This window comes from Capsella rubella, unplaced genomic scaffold (assembly GCF_000375325.1).
Source record: "Capsella rubella cultivar Monte Gargano unplaced genomic scaffold, Caprub1_0 scaffold_8, whole genome shotgun sequence".
NCBI classification, from domain to species: Eukaryota; Viridiplantae; Streptophyta; class Magnoliopsida; order Brassicales; family Brassicaceae; genus Capsella; species Capsella rubella.
Window position 1 is genome coordinate 10763464 of NW_006238916.1, and position 17167 is coordinate 10780630.

General features: G+C 37.8%; 5 protein-coding genes and 1 pseudogene across 6 annotated transcripts; 4 read left to right on the top strand and 2 right to left on the bottom strand.

Moving 5' to 3' along the window:
* The first annotated feature begins 1134 nt into the window (after positions 1-1134).
* LOC17877329 lies at positions 1135-1491 on the top strand. Its single transcript, XM_006281691.1, has one exon. The coding sequence runs from the start codon at positions 1135-1137 to the stop codon at positions 1489-1491; it is 357 nt and encodes a 118-aa protein (XP_006281753.1).
* A 1042-nt stretch (positions 1492-2533) lies between these two features.
* Positions 2534-2864, top strand: LOC17875992 (annotated as a pseudogene).
* A 427-nt stretch (positions 2865-3291) lies between these two features.
* Positions 3292-6238, top strand: LOC17875766 (ras GTPase-activating protein-binding protein 2). Of its 2 annotated transcripts, none has more exons than XM_023787653.1 (9): positions 3292-3401; positions 3893-4072; positions 4169-4466; positions 4559-4779; positions 4884-5055; positions 5149-5270; positions 5350-5415; positions 5539-5602; positions 5695-6238. In XM_023787653.1, the coding sequence occupies exons 2-9, from the start codon at positions 3893-3895 to the stop codon at positions 5958-5960; spliced, it is 1389 nt and encodes a 462-aa protein (XP_023643421.1). In that variant the 5' UTR covers positions 3292-3401; the 3' UTR covers positions 5961-6238. The 2 variants fall into 2 exon arrangements, with proteins under 2 accessions (XP_023643421.1, XP_023643429.1); XM_023787661.1 differs by having other exon boundaries at positions 5353-5415.
* A 158-nt stretch (positions 6239-6396) lies between these two features.
* Positions 6397-9329, bottom strand: LOC17875737 (DEAD-box ATP-dependent RNA helicase 10). The gene is made up of 13 exons (XM_006280393.2): positions 8996-9329; positions 8649-8808; positions 8488-8557; positions 8325-8387; positions 8163-8237; positions 7951-8070; positions 7814-7855; positions 7647-7721; positions 7413-7559; positions 7191-7328; positions 6975-7086; positions 6804-6892; positions 6397-6694 (listed from the first exon to the last, which is right to left on the bottom strand). The coding sequence occupies exons 1-13, from the start codon at positions 9129-9131 to the stop codon at positions 6566-6568; spliced, it is 1356 nt and encodes a 451-aa protein (XP_006280455.1). The 5' UTR covers positions 9132-9329; the 3' UTR covers positions 6397-6565.
* Positions 9330-9479: 150 nt separating this feature from the next.
* LOC17877272 (replication protein A 70 kDa DNA-binding subunit D) lies at positions 9480-12719 on the bottom strand. The gene is made up of 11 exons (XM_006280057.2): positions 12505-12719; positions 12055-12201; positions 11720-11953; positions 11452-11629; positions 11090-11360; positions 10774-11001; positions 10589-10667; positions 10355-10499; positions 10100-10260; positions 9887-10007; positions 9480-9800 (listed from the first exon to the last, which is right to left on the bottom strand). Exons 1-11 carry the CDS (start codon positions 12630-12632, stop codon positions 9597-9599), a joined length of 1896 nt encoding a protein of 631 aa, XP_006280119.2. The 5' UTR covers positions 12633-12719; the 3' UTR covers positions 9480-9596.
* A 1367-nt stretch (positions 12720-14086) lies between these two features.
* On the top strand, positions 14087-16890 carry LOC17874885 (exocyst complex component EXO70E2). Its single transcript, XM_006280107.2, has 2 exons — positions 14087-14291; positions 14400-16890. Exon 2 carries the CDS (start codon positions 14805-14807, stop codon positions 16734-16736), a length of 1932 nt encoding a protein of 643 aa, XP_006280169.1. The 5' UTR covers positions 14087-14291; positions 14400-14804; the 3' UTR covers positions 16737-16890.
* The last annotated feature ends 277 nt before the right edge of the window (positions 16891-17167 follow it).

A 17167-nucleotide genomic window follows, 5' to 3' on the forward strand; every position in this document is an offset into this window, starting at 1 on the left:
TCTCTTTTGGAGAGGTCAAGAATTGGAGATAGACGTATCCAATATCCACAACTTCCCTTGGATTTTGTGGTTTATTTGGAAAGCCCGTAATAGGTTTTTATTTGAGAATATAAGGGTGTCACCTGAGGAGACCCTTCTGCTTGCTACTCATGAAGCAGAAGTGTGGCGGCGGGCTATGGAAGCAGATGCTTCGTCAGATCCTCCGCCACCTCCTTTGGTAGTCCATAGGCCCCTATCCTCCCCAATTCTAGAATGCCAATGTGATGCCTCCTGGCTGGATTCCGATCCCTTTAGTGGTCTTGGGTGGATCCTACTGGATGATAGAGGAAATTTCTCGCAAGGCCACTCTTGGTTTGGACTCAAGAGTGTTAGAAGGTCCCTCTCACCCCTTCATGCTGAATGGGATTCCCTTCTTTGGGCCATGGAGAGTATGCTAGCGCTTAGTCATTTCAACGCTAGCTTTGCCACGGATTGTTCGGATATCCTTGCTGTTTTGGAGGCGCCATCGGATTGGCCCACGTTTGCAGCTGAATATGCTTCCTTTCGTGATCTAAAGAATTCTTTCTTGGACTTCAATATCCGCCGTATCCCGAGAAAGGAAAACGGGCGCTCAGACTACCTTGCAAAGAAAGCAAGATGCCGTGGAGTTCATTTCTCCTACACAAGCACATCGGCACCTTCGTGGCTCTTCCTAGAGGAGAGTTTATTCCCGAGAAGCTTGTAATTTAGTTCTTTAGACGATAAAAAAAAAAAAAAAAAAATATATAAGTTCCTCTTTTAGCCTTTTTGATAGAGATTAGGGACGGAGATGACCAGAAAAATACAAGTCACAGTTAGGTATTGTATCTCCATATTAATTATGCATTAATGTATAGTGTAGTATCATAGAAGGGATTTGGACTCTATTTCAATTTTAGAAACTGCTAATTAATTAATTAAATTGGAGAAAAAAGAAACGAATCTGCATATTAAATACATCAAAGTCTTGCGAACGTTAAAAAACTACAATGATATATATAACTAAGGATGTTAGTATCGTTCATCATTCAAAAACAAACTCGAGATAGAATCATTTTTATACCACATACTATATTAGATATTAGATTTGAAACTTGTTATTTTCTTAGTTATATCATGGCTACCAACAACGTGGTCTTTCTTGTAGCGGTTGTATGCATTGTGGTTTCGGTAAATGCTCAAGTACGACAACCACACTTACCTTATCCATTTCCATTCGAACCTGGTATGCCAGGATTACCTAATATAACAAAATGTTTGTCAACGGTGATGAATATTCCTGGATGCATTGCTGAGATTTCTCAATCCATTGTCACTGGAAAGTTTGGTAACATCGGCCCGGCTTGCTGCAAGGCATTCTTGGAAGCTGAAGCTAAGTGTATCCCCAAAGTTCCGGTTAATCCGTTTTTCCCTCCTATGTTGAAAGAACAATGCTCAAGAATTGCTGGAGCAGTTCCTCCTGCCAAAAATTAGAATTCTTAAGATAGTTATAATGTTAAACCATTGTACGTTTTTTATTTATTTTAGTTGAACAATAAAGTTGAGTTATGATATTGTATGCAACGATATATTTTCTGGTAATTAAGATGCAATGATACATTTAAGTCACTTTTCAAGAGACCTCGAAATCATACTCTACAATGTAGTCACGTACGTACGCCTCATTGACTAAGTTTGCACGAAAGTTATTTCGAATGTACGATTCTTGTTTAAGAAAACACTCAAGTCACTCCTATCTGTGGTCTCTTGTCATATATATAGAGAAGCAGAACCTGAAGACTATAAAGAAAAAATAATAAAGTCGATACTTCCAAGTGTACTAGAGTCTAGAGATATCAATTCACAACCAGAATGGCTTTATGTGTTCACAGTTCAGGTTCAGGTTCTCATGATGATACACTAGCTAGCTAATGCTAACAACTACTATATATAGCTAATCCTGAAAAAAAATTTAGAACATATATATATGTGGGCACGAAAATCTCATCCCGGTGAAAAAATCATACGACAAGTCAATTGAAAACTTGTTAAAGTGTATGAAACTTTTAGAAACTAAACCTGAATTGAATAAGATCGAGTCAAAGTAAAATGTACATAAAAGAAACTGTAAACCGGTTTATTGGTTTAAATTTGGAAAATATATACCGGTGATTAATGAGGGGAGGAGTCAAATATTTTAGTTTTTTTCTTTCTCTATTTACAATTTATAAAACGGCTACACAAGATCAAATACCATAGTTCCGTTTCATTCCATAGTAAAAGGAAGCGATCTTAATTATTGTTTGTTCATCAATCAAAAACATATATTTGGCTATATACGAACGTCTAAATTAAATCTAAACATCAACTAATTAAATCCATAGACGTTTCTTCAACGTTATCGATACAGTAGCTTTATTTCTTCCCATATAAATAAACTACGATTGTACTATTCGTTCATCCATCAGAACCAACCTTGGCAAATATTTAACATATTTGAGGAGCTCTCTTGCCTAGTTTGGAATAATATCTCATCATGTCTATAAAAAATGTTGTTTGTCTTCTGGTAGCCATATGCGTTGTGGTCTCGGCAAATGCTCAAGCTCAACTACAGCAGTTTCCGGCACCGTTTCCTTTTCCATTTCCATTTCCATTTCAACCAATTCGTGGTGTGCCAGGATTACCTGATATAATGAAATGTTGGTCAGTAATGATGGATATCCCTGGATGTGTTACAGAGATTTCTCAATCGATATTTACCGGCAAGTTTGGTAACATAGGTCCTGCTTGTTGCAAAGCTTTTTTGGATGCCGAAGCCAATTGCATGCCGAAAATCCCATTCATTCCGTTTTTCCCTCCTATGCTAATGCTAAAGGAACGATGTTCAAGAACTGCCGGTGCAGCCCCTCCACAAAATAGAGTTTAAGTTTTAGTTTTTTACTTCTCCTTTTTAAAACAAAACAAAAACAATTTAGCTATTTCAACAATGTTATACCCCAATAAGAATACGACGATATTATAGTAGCACTTTTAAGTTAACCATATCTCATATCAAACATCGAGTTCATTATAAATTAAGTCTCTCAAGATTAAGTTAACCCTCTCAAGATTTTACACTGATAAGTAAAATCCTATTTTAGCAAGTTTCTAATAAAGGCTAATATAATTTTCTAAAACCATAAAGAAGACACAACTAGAATGAGAAGCCCAAAAGCTAAAATCTTCGTGGGCCGAACCGAACCGAACTGAACTCAACTGAACTAAACTAAACTCCGTACTTTTGTTCCGTTCTCTCACTCCTTTTTTTCTCTCTTTCTCCGTCTGTCGCTGTCTCGCTCGTCCTCTCCTCTGTTTCGTAGCTTCTGCAGCAGATCTCTCTTTGTCCTTCTCTCCCTCAGATCACTGTAAGTACACAACTACACTTCTTTCCTCATTCGATCTGTTGTTTCTTTTACTCTTCCTTGATTTGCTCCAATCTAAATCTCTCCCTTTTCTTTCTTTCTATATCGAGCTTGATCTGACTCCTTCTTTTAATATACTTTTTTCTCCTCGATTCGTTTTTGTGAGAAACATGTTCTGCTTTCATTAATTATTGCTACTTCGTTTCTGAATTTGTGTTGTTCTTGCAATAAGTGTTTTGATCTTTATTTTTTTTTAGGGTTTTTGTGTGTGTTTGAGCTTAATTTCATCTTCAACAGTGAAATCATAGACTTTCTATTAGATCGTTGACTTTCGAATTTGCCCTTTAGGTTATTCATCTAAACGATTTAGTTCAGAGAAGATTGTCTCCAAAAATTACTAAAAAAAGACAGCGCATAGCTTGATTAATTGTTAATCTTAAACTGAAGTTAATGTAAAATTTTGATTCTCACTGTGTGTATATATATGTATGTAGATGGCACAGCAGGAAGCTAGCCCTTCCCCTGGTGCTGAGGTTGTTGGTCGTGCCTTTGTGGAGCAATACTATCATATTCTTCACCAATCTCCCGGTTTAGTCTATCGGTTTTATCAGGATTCGAGCTTGTTAACCCGACCTGATGTTACCGGTGCTGTGACTACTGTCACAACTATGCAAGTGAGATGGGATTATATAAGTTAATTACTATAACATTGCCATGTTGTTCTCTTCTAAGTTATATATATATTAATATGGTTCCATTTCGGATTTCAGGCGATCAACGATAAGATTCTTTCATTGAAATATGAAGACTACACGGCCGAGATAGAAACTGCGGATGCTCAGGAGTCTCATGAGAAAGGCGTTATTGTGTTGGTTACAGGACACTTAACCGGAAATGATAATGTGAGGAAGAAGTTCAGTCAAACTTTTTTCTTGGCTCCACAAGACAAGGGATACTTTGTCTTGAATGACGTGTTTCGATTCCTCGAGGAGAAAGAGGTAACCGCACAAGCCCGTTCTGTCACAATCAATGGAACTACCAGGGATGTTCAGGCTCCTGTGGAACCAGGTAAGATGAAAGATCAATGTGTTTTCTTTTTCTTACAACATAGCACATGGTTATATAGGTTAGGATCTTAACATTCCCTTACATCTTGTCAGAACGTGTTGTCGTTAGTCATGAGGCTGAGGTAGAACCTGAGCCAGTTGCTTCTATTGAGGAGGAAGATCTTGACAATGTCGCGGAGGTGTATGATCCTTCTGATAAAGATGAAGGAGTTGTTGTTGACGTTGAGCCTATCAAACCCCCAACTCAATTAAGTCATAATGAAGTTGTATCAGTGTCTCAAGGAGATGCTCCTAAGCATTCTTATGCTTCAATCGTAAGTCAAAACTGCCTACTAACTAACTGTTTTTTTTTCTGTTGTTTCCTAATAATTTTGTCGTTTTTAGTAAACCTTAATGAAGTCTTTATGTGTTTGAACAGCTCAAACTGATGAATAGCGGTCCAGCACCAACACAAGTTGCTCGGAACAAGCCAAGAGCAGCTCCAGTCAGTACCAACCAGAAGCCGACCGGTCGTCCTTCTGAGCCTGTGGCAGCACCCGAGGCTTCAGCTCATGAGAATGTACCAAATAGTAGCCATGTTGATGTGGAAGGTCCGTAAATTCTTTTCATTTTGCTGTTATCCGCAATTCCCTTGGATATTGATTTTGTTACTCTTTGTATTTACTCTTGCAATGTGATTTCAGATGATGGCCATTCTATTTATGTCCGAAATTTACCTTTCGACTCCACACCAACACAACTTGAAGAGGTTTTCAAAAACTTTGGTGCAATCAAGCATGAGGGCATTCAAGTCAGAAGCAATAAGGTTTGATATATAATTCTTTAATCTCTTCCAAAAAAAACGCCTAGCTTATCGGTTCCTTACACGTTTTTGTGACTCTCAGCAGCAAGGTTTCTGTTTTGGTTTTGTGGAATTTGAAACATCTAGCGGAAAGCAGAGTGCGCTTGATGTAAGTCATACCCTTGAACATTATCCTTTTACCTCGTTGAATCCTAAGTCTTTCCGAGCTCGTGCATCTGCTGTATGTTATGGTTTACTTTAAAACTCTTGACTCTTTGGTTGGTACATGTAGGCCTCACCGATTACGATTGGGGATCGCCAAGCTGTTGTAGAGGAAAAGAAAACAAATAGTCGAGGTAAGAAACATGAGAGGCCTCATCAAGAAAAAGCTGGTACATGAGGTTATTGTGTATTGAAAAGATGTAGTTTAATCATTTTTTGGTTGCAGGAGGAGGCAACAACGGAGGCAGTAGGGGAAGGTACTTTTCTGGAAGAGGAAGCTTCCGAAATGAAAGTTTCAAAGGAGGACGTGGTGGTGGAGGAAGAGGGGGAGGCTACGGCAGAGGAGGAGGTGAGTTTTCTGGCAGACCAAAGAGCTCAAACCCACGAAATGGAGGAGAAGGTTACCAAAGGGTTCCTCAAAACGGAGGAGGGGGAAGAGGAGGCCGCGGAGAAGGAGGCCGTGGTGGGCCTCGAGGTGGTGCTTCATCTTGACTTTGATATTAATGGGGGGCCTTCATCCACAAGAGAGTAGTTTTAATTTTTGTTTTTGTTTTGCATCTTTTTTTTCTGCCTACTACTTGAGCTGAGTTGATGTGGCTAGTCCTTTTTGGCCTTTTTTGTTGGTTTAGTTTTCAATATTCTTGCATTTTTTTGCCTTCGTTTTTGTTTTTCATCCTTAAATCTTTCTTTGGGGTACTTACTGTATGTGCCTCGTCATCAACATTCAATTTCATAAGAAATCCATTATAAAGTTGTGTTCTTTATGCAAATATGTTCTTAGTGTTTTTTAAAAAAGTTAGAGCAGAAGAAGTGGACAAGACCGGCTTATTTTGATTCACAGCATTAGGGAAAAGTTGCACATATATAATTGGGATCGAATAAACCAGATTTCTGCAGATTGGATATTTAGAAAAAAAAAAGAGCTGCAGAGCCACCAAGAACAGAAACCTGAGCTTTCAAACATTTTTTAAATTTTGATACATAATTTCAGTCTTTAAGAAACAAAGCTAAAAGAAAAGAAAAATACAGATTACGAGTGCACAAAATTGATTTAATTTCCCAAAGTTCATATGGAAAACTTCAGTGAGATAGCCATTTTATCTTTTGAACTTCTTAGAAGTTTTCTTGTCTTTGCCACCTCTGTCCTTGTTACCTCCCAAGAACCTCTCACTCTCTTCATCATCTTCTCCCCTTCTCTTCTTCCTACCCCCTGACTCTTTCATATTCTATAACATAAATTGCCACACAAAAAAGAAAAAACACATAACTGAAGTTAAAAGCAAAAAAACCTAAAGCCTTTTAACATGAAGTAGTAAAAGTGAAGAGTAAATATACCATTGCAGATAACTTTTTCGCTTCTGCAACTCTCTCTAACAATGACAAGACTTCGTCTTCCTCAGCAGGATATTCTGGGAGCTTTTTGCCTGAGCGTGAAAACATAGTCAAATGTCTGTATCCCATGACCAAACAAAATAATAAAATGTAACTCGCAGGTCATCTACTTACCGATTAGTTTTTCTATTTGTATATACCATTCGAGCTCATACTGGTTTACTAGTGATATTCCGACACCAGAACGTCCAGCACGAGCAGTTCTTCCAACTCTGTGGATGTAATCCTATGAACCAAATTTGGAAGATCAATGTGCGTTCTCAAGATCATGGATTCATGAAAAACAAGAACGAAAAAATCATATCCATCTGAAGAAAGAAAAGGGCTAACCTTTGAATTTGTGGGAATGTCATAGTTTATAACAACATCAACTGATGGAATATCCAGCCCTCTACTAGCCACATCAGTACAAACCAAGATATTACATTCCCCTGCTTTGAACTTATTTAAAGCTCCGAGTCTCTTTGACTGTGTATAATATATCGAAAAGAATGAGAAACTATTGAGAATAAAAAGTCGAGAATGTTCAATAGTAGGGAGTGCAACATTTACCTGAGTCATTTGACCACTGATAGGAATGGCTCTAAAACCAAGACTCCGAAGCACCAAAGCCAGAAAACGAGTACCATCACATGTTCGGGTGAAAATCATTGATGTTGATTCAGGCATTTCACTAAGAATGTATACAAGATAGCAATCCTGTTACAGTGAACAAATAAGCTGATTACAGTGAAGAAGATAAAATCTTTTCTGTCTTTGCTACATTCTGTGATGTAAATAAGGTACCTTGTATTTAGCGGCAACAAACCGATACTGCTGCTTAAGAGTATCGACTGTGGAATATTTGGAGGCAGCTTCAATCTGGAGGAAAGCAACAAACATACAACTGTTATACCTCAAACTATGATAGCTGTGACAAAAAAAAAAATTCAAGTCATTTGGTGTTTCCATACCTTCACAGGATTCCTCAAACATGCCCTTTGAAGTTTCCGAACCTAAGAGGACAAACAATTTCAGTAACTTTAATCAATTGTTCCTTTAGATCTTCCACTTCACAAGATTATAGAGAGATGGTTTGATCGATAAAAACCTTTTTAGTCATAGTAGCTGAAAAAAGAAATGTTCTTCGTTCACGAGGGATCTCTTCCAAAATCTGGTTAAGAGATTTCTCAAAATCTTCATTCAGCAGCCTATCTGCTTCATCAAGAACCTGTTAAAAAATGTGAAGTAAATACCAAAATGATATGATCTAAGAACAGATAAACCAAAACGGAAAAGCCCAAAGATAAAACATTAGTATACCAGATATTTCAATGATTTGAGAGAAAACCCCTTTGTGTCAGACATATGATCCCAAAGACGACCAGGTGTGGCAACCTATGAAACAACATACCCTAGTTAGTTACAAGATTCACTTATGTTAAGTGCAGTGACTCAAACAAATAATTAGAACATAAAACGTACAATAACATGAGGGCGTTTCCCAAGAGCAATAGTTTGTTGCATCCTGTCTATACCTCCAACAAGCTGAAAAAATCAGAAAACGTATTCAGTTCTAAACATATTCAACTGTCGTGGAAACAGGAAGATTTATATTATGATAAACATGATTAAAACAGGAGCTTACCACAGCACACCGAAGACTTATATCAGCTCCTAGAGCTTCAAACTGCTCAGCAATCTGGATTGCAAGCTCTCTGGAGAGAAGGAACATATAAGAATCAAATCATCCCATAAAAATGAGGAAACAATGTAAACGCTAGGAGAAACTGGGGAGGCAAATCATACCGAGTTGGAGATAAAACACAAGCGAAGAAGGCAGGATCAGGTCTACGTCCTTTCTTAGGCTCAGAATCATAAACATACTCAAGAAGAGCTTGCAATATAGGAATCGCAAAGGCTCCAGTTTTACCAGAACCGGTTTGCGCAAGTCCAATTACATCTTTCCCTGAAAGAGGCATTAGCACATCAGATTCAGTTAATTGTATGATAAACCCTAATTATAACATAAAAATGGTTTAAGCTTCTCAATCTCGGAAAAACATAAACACAGAGCTAGGAATCCAATCGTACGGAAACACATCAATGAGAATCATCATCCCAAAGTATAAGCCGCATACAAAAAAAAAAGTTACCTTCAAGAGCAAAAGGAAGGGCTTCGGCTTGAATTTTGGAAGGTTTCTTCCATCCCAATCTCTCACAAGCTTGCACAAGCTCCTCACGCACACCAAGTTCTGCAAACGTCTTCACCACTTCGTCCTCTTCCTCCATTTCAATACCCACCAACAAATTCACTATCTCCTGGACTTCAAAGAAGACTCTAAAGGAATCAAACAGCGTTACGAAAAATCGCGTCAGTAAGATTTCCGGCGAGATTCAGAGCTTTAGATAAATCGAGCTGCGTTGCGTTAGGGTACAAATCAGAAGCGACTCTAGTCTTTGCTAAGAAAGAGTGAGACAAAAAGTGTAAGTTTTATTTTTGGCTACGAAGGGTTTTAGTTAGGGTTATGAAATATTAGCATTATTGGATCAAGTATGGGCCTTGTTTACATTACTTTGGTCTCAACAAAAGCCCATCTAATTGGTCAAAATCTTTATCTGATTTATAAGGTGAAGAACTAAAAGCCAATTCTAAGGTTAACCTTAAATTAAATATATGAACTGAAGAATAACTTTATATTACAAGCAAAGTTTTGACACGTTTGATAGAAAAAAAAATGTGAACACTTGAAAAAACTACTGAGATGCTTTATTCTTGTTGGAGATGTCTTGGAGCAATAATCTTGCTTCAGCAGCAAAATCAACAGGGGCTACTCCTTTCACAGTTACCCTTTGCCTCTTCTCTCCGTTATACTCATTCTGAGTGACACTAACACGGAAGACATGAGATGACCACGTTGCTTCTTTCAGTCTTGTCTGATACTCATTCACTTCTCCTTCCTGCAAACAAATTATATCTAAATTAAATCTGACATTCTAAACTCGAAATGCTCACTACTACCTTTTACAGGTTTCTTTAATCTTACCTCTGATCTTAGTTTGTTGAGCTCGTCAGCTGAACACCCAAGTATCTTCTCTGCTTCATCGTTGAATGAGGAAATCCAAGTTTCTCCAGATGAGTCGGTGACTTTAACCGCCATTATGTACCTAACAACGACCAAAGTTGACATATTTGAGATGTCTGAGAAAGGAAGTTCAGATTCTAACCAAGTTTTGTTCTATGAATCTGACTATCTTACCTTAAGCTGCATTCTTCATATTTTTTCTGGCATCCTTCACACCAGTAACCAGAGTCAAGTGCTTCAGTCACTTTCTTGTTACAAGTCTTACAAGCTTGGTACCACATTGTCTGGTCTGGTTTGATGAAGCTTACGTAAGCCCTGGTGCTGAAAAATACAGGCTGCAACAGAAATCCAAGTTCATAGTAAGTTTTTAACTCTACCATTAAGAAATAAGAAGTTTAGGTTCAAGACTTGAATTTCAGTGTTTAGTACCTTTTCTTCGCCTAAAGATGGGTTGCTTGTGATGTGAGAGAGAAGGACTCGGTCAGTATACATAGACCGAGATCCATTCTTGGTAGCTGGGCTCATCCCTGAGCCAATGGAGGACATGGATATTTCCTTGCCTTCAGAATCGAACCTGCAATTGTCAAAGAGAACGATGATTAACCAAACGTAGACAAGTTTCATAATTTTATTTTACCAGCTGACTCAACCCAAAAGGCATACCAAGATTTCAGCTTTTTAGCTTCTGGTGATACTGGGTTTATAACAACATTGCTTCTGCTGATGGTGGACAAGGAAACACCTGCAGATATTGGATACTATCAGCAATAGGTTCAATCAAATGTGATTTCACATACTGTTAAGTAATAATAAATACTATCAAGTATCAATGATCAAATCAACATTACCTTGAAAATCTCCAACTTTGAGAGACTTGATTGCAATCACAGGTGACTTATCAGCCATGTCTAGTAGCTCTTGACCTATGCCAGTTGCAAGGTCGTTCCACAGGGACACCACAACAGTTTTCTTAGACTCATCAGCCAAAGTTATATCCCTCTTAGGGATCATCTCATTGTCAGTTCTCCTTCTAATACTCATGGTAGGAGATACACTTTGAACAACTCCGATAAGATCTGGAAAGAGCAAAACATGCAAGTTATTATCACAACCAATGTATGATTTACCAGCAAAAAGAATGTTCAATGAAAAAACGACCCTTACCAATGAGTTCCTTCTGATTAACATACAAACCCAAATCTTCAATGGGTATAAAGTTGAATTTTGTCTCAGGGATGAACATTTCTTCGCTACTAGCTTCCTCAACCTCCGAGTTATCATTCAGTGTCATCTCATAATCATTTTGAACCGTCTTGAACTGCTTGTTAGCAAGTTTAAGTGATCCCCTTGATATATAATAGACCTTTCCTAATTGGAATCTGTCATAGAACTTCCTTGCAGCATCATTAAACATCGTTGCTTGAATTTGTGTTCCCTATATCAAAGCCAAATAAACAATATAAGTAAGCACATAAAAGTCTACACCAAGTTCGAGATATAGTAAATTGGGAGGGAGCTTTTCTTACTTCTTCATCTGTTAGTTCCACGTTGAAGACACACCCTTCTCCTCTAGCGTTCTTGTAGTTTCTCATGACTCCCTTGTTTGTAACTCGGACTTTGATGGTCCAGTTGCCTTGATAGGGATTCAAGGACACAAGTGGGTGAACCCTTCTAGTCATGGCCATTCTTGCAGCTGGAGCGGCACTGAAAAAAAACTCAAACACGTTTAAGCAAAACACACATAATAATTATTTGGCAGAGAAGATAATAAAGAAATAAAGAGAATTGACTTACTTTCCCCTTTGTTCACTCATTATCTGAGAAGCTGATTTGGATACAAATTCCTGCTTCGGTTTCAAAGTGATACCAGTAGAAACATCCATCTTAACATCATTCACAGGAGTGACAGGAGAGTGCTCAAGTTTCTGCTTCTTGGGCACACTAGCCTCCTCGTCGCTCTTACTCTCCAAGTTAATCTCAGCATCAAGCACAGAACCAACAGCTTCACATTTTGTGACAAGGAAATATCTGACACAGAGACAAGAGAGAAACACAAATGTCAGAAACTTTTGATATCAAGAATCGAGACAACAAAGTGATTATCCATTATAAAAAAAAAAGACTCTTACTTTGTTGCTTTGCTTGAAATGTCGTTAACAGTGAAATCGATGAGACGAATTAGACCCAAATTCTGAATTTTTCCAGATATAATTTCAGGTGTTAGTGAAGCTGTAAACATGGCTTTGAGTTTCGTCTTTCCGTCATTTGCACTAAATCTGTAAACCGAAATCAAAACATGTAAACGAACACAATCAGATCAAATTCGAAGAAAACAAAACACTAGATCCATCAAAACAAAAATCAATACTTTATCAGATCCGTTACTAAAACCCAAATCTACGGATTAAAAATAAAAATAAAAAAGTCTCATAACAAAAACCCAGATCTCATATCATATCGAAATCTAGCTATCCATTGAGATTGGGATGACGAACACTAATCTAGAGCCGGAGCAAGCGGGAGAGAATAAGGGAAATTAAAACATAACACAGATAATTAAAAAAAGCAGCGAAGCTTACGTATATCTATTTCCAATAGGCTTAAGATCGACGACTTGAACAACGATCTCAGGACGATCAGAGGAGGAATCAAAGGAAGGGTTCGACAAAACGGTGGAAATAGCACCAGCGGTCACTGAAGTCTGCATCTTTTCTCTTTCTCTCTCTCTCTCTCGATTGAAACGTTTAGATTTCTCCTTGATCAGAACGGCGAAACCCAAAACAAGGTGTGTGTGACTGTGAGTGAGGGCAAAGAGAGGTGGAAGGGTTTTGTAAAGGTGAGAGTTTTGAGCGGGAGCTATTCATTTCAATTAATTAGTACCCCGCTCCTTTTTTCAGTATATTACCTTTTCTTTTTGGCGCATTTTTTCCCATTTTGGTGTATTTTTGTTTAGTAATGGGCTTTCTTATTTAAATTTACAAAGCCTAGTTCAGGCCCATTATTGTAATCAAAGCCCTTAAACCCAAGTAAACTGAGAAGTCAAATATTTGACCACCACGAGAAGCAAAAGAAAAAAATGGTGAACTAAGAAAGCCCATTACTTACATGAATTGTTAATTGACAGTTTTAAAAAGTTAATTACATGAATTGTTTCTCCACCTTCACTCACAAAAAAAGTCATTGTCCCAAAATGGCATCATTAGTAGCTGTTTCCACGTGTGATTGGTTTGAAAGTTTTGCATGTTAATTTGATAAACCACATATCACGTTACTAGAAACTGTTTCTAACAATTTACAATTTTGTTATGTGTATTTCCACGAAATACTATTATTCATATATTCGAAATTTGTATAAAACAAAAACGTCTAGTCGTAATCATACTCAATCCCAGACTAAATAATAGTATTATAACAATCTCTAATCATAAATAAATATTACATGTTTTTAATTTATTCGGCTCTTAAAATATACGATTTCATTGCGTGAGCCAAACATTTATTTAAATTTATATGAAGAGAAAATTAAAACCAAATGTTGTCACCCTACACACATTTTACACTTTATGACTTATGAGCTGTTGTCAATCAACTACTCTCGTTTGAGAGCCGCACATTATTAATCAATCGGACGGTTACGATCAAGACATGTACCCGCGATTTTTTTCTCTCGTCCACGAGGCCAGTCAAACTTCAAGTATTGACTATTATACTAATCAACTTTATATTATAGTAATTTCTAGTTGTACCCCCTAGTTTTCTAAATCTTATAAAGTTATCCCTAATTTATTTAATAACTCCAAAAATTTAATTAAAAAATGTGGGTGATATTAGAGAAAACAAATTAAATTTCTGTTTACTGTTATTGTTAAGGGTGATATTAGTAATTAACAAGAAATAGTAAGGTCATTTCTGATGTGTTATAAATTATATTTTCTATCCCCAAAATTAAGTTTCCCTTTGTATTCGTCGTCCCCTCAATGTGTGGAAGTCAATGGCAGGATCCACTTCAAGATATCCTTGGCGGCCTTAAAATCTCAGAGACTAATAAATAAACAAACAAAAACTGTGAAATTTTTATCATTTTTTTTCTCAACATTTCGCTATCTTACGAAATTACGGGTTCGTCTTCGTTCCAATACTAATTCCATTTTACAACTTTATGTTTTTTTTTATAAATAGAGTTGCTTGCACCACAAATTCTTTTCCTTTCCTTCTTCCTCTTCCCCAATAATCTCTTGCTCTTTCCTCAAAAATCTCTTCTTTGCTGGTATAGAAATCGAAATCAGAAGCTTTTTTCATTTCCTTTTTTTTTTTTTTTTTAAATTTCATCTTCTCCCCGAAAAACTTGGAGTGTGGTCGTTTCACGGTACGTTCTATTTTGTTCGATCACCAAGTCCAAGTGTATGCTAAAATGTTTTTGTGAATTCAAAAGTATCTGGTTTTACTCAAAATCTCTCCTTTTTTTTCTTTACAGAAGCAAGAGAGCCGTTGACTTGGACTTTTTCTTTTGGGGGTGTTGTGTGGGATTATAGTAATGGTCTTGTGAGGAGGAAGAGATGTTGGATTTGAAGAGGGCTTCACTCATCTTTTACCACAAGTATGTCAACTGGATTAAGCTTAAGTAGTTATGGTTTTTACCATGTTCATGTGGGGATTCCTCTTCCTCTCTGTTTACTTCATTCCGAGATGACTTAAAAGAGTTTTTTCAAGTCTAGTTATTGGGATTAAGCTTATCTAGTCATTACTTTATACAAACAGCCCTTACTTTATTTGCTGACTGATCAAACAGTTTCCATTAGTATAAATCTTTACTGCTTCCCTCATTTGTGCTTTTCACCTTTAAAGACTCGACTTTTCCTCTCTGCTACCGTGTTTGGGTATGGATGAGTTTGAATCCAAGCTTCCTGTTTCCGGGGTAAAAAACCATGTCTTTGAGGCATGTCACCATGTTGTAAAGGCACTGAGGGCGTCTGATAACAACCTCGACGCCAACTTGAGAAAGCTACTAAGTGACCTAGAGTCGCATTTGTCAACATTTGGGATTGCTGATACCAAAGTTGAAGATACAGGATTCTCTGAGATCGAGGTGAGATTCAAAGAATCTGTGAAGACAATCCTCAGTTGGGAAACAAACCACTCAACCATTTTGGAGTCTGGTCCGTCTGAAGCTGATCACTTTTTTCAAGCCTTGTATGAAGTTCAAACAGTTGTTATGGGTTTCAAAGCTTTGCCCATGAAAACTAACCAGAAGGAGAAAGATGTTTACAACCAAGCTACGGTTGCTCTTGACATCGCGATGTTGAGGCTTGAGAAAGAGCTCTATGATGTTCTGCATCAGCACAAGCAGTGTGTACAGCCTGAATACTTGGCTGTTAGTTCTCGTAGAAAGGATATTGTGTATGACGAGTCCTTTGTCTCCCTAGATGATGTTGAAGTTGTTGTCGAAGCTTCTTCACACGAAGATGATGAACAGATATCAGAATTCTGTAATTCTGATTTAATTGATCCCAGCGTCCTTCCTCACATCAAAGCTATTGCAAATACCATGTTTGCTTGTGAGTATGATCAAGCATTCTGTGAAGCTTTCATCAGCGTTCAAAGAGAAGCTCTGGATGAGTATATGGTCACTCTCGATATGGAAAGATTCAGCTGCGTCGATGTTCTTACAATGGAATGGAATGATTTGAAATTGAATGGTGCGATGAGAGAATGGACAAGGGTTGTTAAAAACATTTCTCATGTCTATCTCCCTAGTGAAAAGCAGCTCTGTGAACAGATCTTGGGAGACTTTGAGTCAGTTTCTTCCGCGTGCTTCATCGAAATCTCAAAAGATACAGTTCTATCTCTCCTCAACTTTGGTGAAGCTGTAGCACTGCGACCTTGCCAGCCAGAAATGCTTGAGCGCTTCCTTAGTATGTATGAGGTTTCAGCAGAGATTCTCTTGGATGTTGATAACCTCTTCCTGGATGAATCAGGCTCGTTTCTAAGGATGGCATTCCACGAGCTATCAAAACACCTAGCTGATCATACAACCGCAACCTTCTTAAAGTTCAAAAACGCAATAGCCTTAAATGAATCTGCACACCCCTTTCCTGGAGGCGGTGTTCATCACTTGACCAGGTATGTAATGAACTACCTGAAGCTTCTCCCGCAGTACGCAGATACCATAAACTCACTTCTTGAGAACATAAATGTTGACGACTCAATCCCCGAGAAAACAGGACAAGACGTCCTCCCTTTGACATTCTCTCCAATGGCTAGGCACCTTCGGTCAATCGTCACAACTCTGGAATCCAACCTCGAGCGAAAAGCTCAGCTTTATGCAGACGAATCACTCAAATCTATTTTTCTGATGAACAACTTCCGTTACATAGTCCAGAAAGTAAAGGGATCAGAGCTGAGACACTTGTTTGGAGATGAATGGATCAGGAAGCACATTGCAAGGTATCAACGCGATGTCACAAATTACGAGAGATCCACATGGAGCTCTATACTCGCTTTGCTCACAGACAACAACAACAATTCTGTAAAAACACTGAGAGACAGATGCAGACTCTTCAGTCTTGCCTTTGATGATGTTTACAAGAAGCAAACCCGTTGGTTAGTCCCTGATCCAGAACTTCGCGATGATCTTCACATCTCGACCTCTGTCAAGGTTGTTCAGTCTTACAGGGGATTTCTTGGAAGAAATGCAACTCGTATAGGCGAAAAACATATCCGATACACTTGTGAAGACATTGAAAATTTGCTCCTTGATCTATTTGAGTGTTTGCCATCTTCAAGATCATTGCGCAGTTCTCGTAGGAGATGATGATTATGACTCGAGCCTCATGGACTCTTATCTTTGTTCTTTTGATCTTTTGTTATTTACTTACGCATGCAGTGATTTGTGATTTTAACATGTAAATAAGGTAGTATAATTTTTATACTCCATTGTGGGGATGTACTTGATTTGCATAATTTAATTAATCGGGGGGGGGGGGGGGGGTATGTGATATCATATCACTGATATGGTCCTCTTTGGCAGAAAACTGTCGAAAAACCACCAGATTCAGTTTCTGTAGCCTTGTTGCGTATGTCCTGCTTGCTTTTTTTTTTTTTTTTGCTAAATGTCCTGCTTGCTTTTGCTAACACTGAACCTATAATGTAGCTTTAATATAGTGATAGAATGGAGAATAACATATTCCAGTTTATGGAAGTCTACAATGCTTGTGTTCATCGTAGTACACTCAACTTATTTTG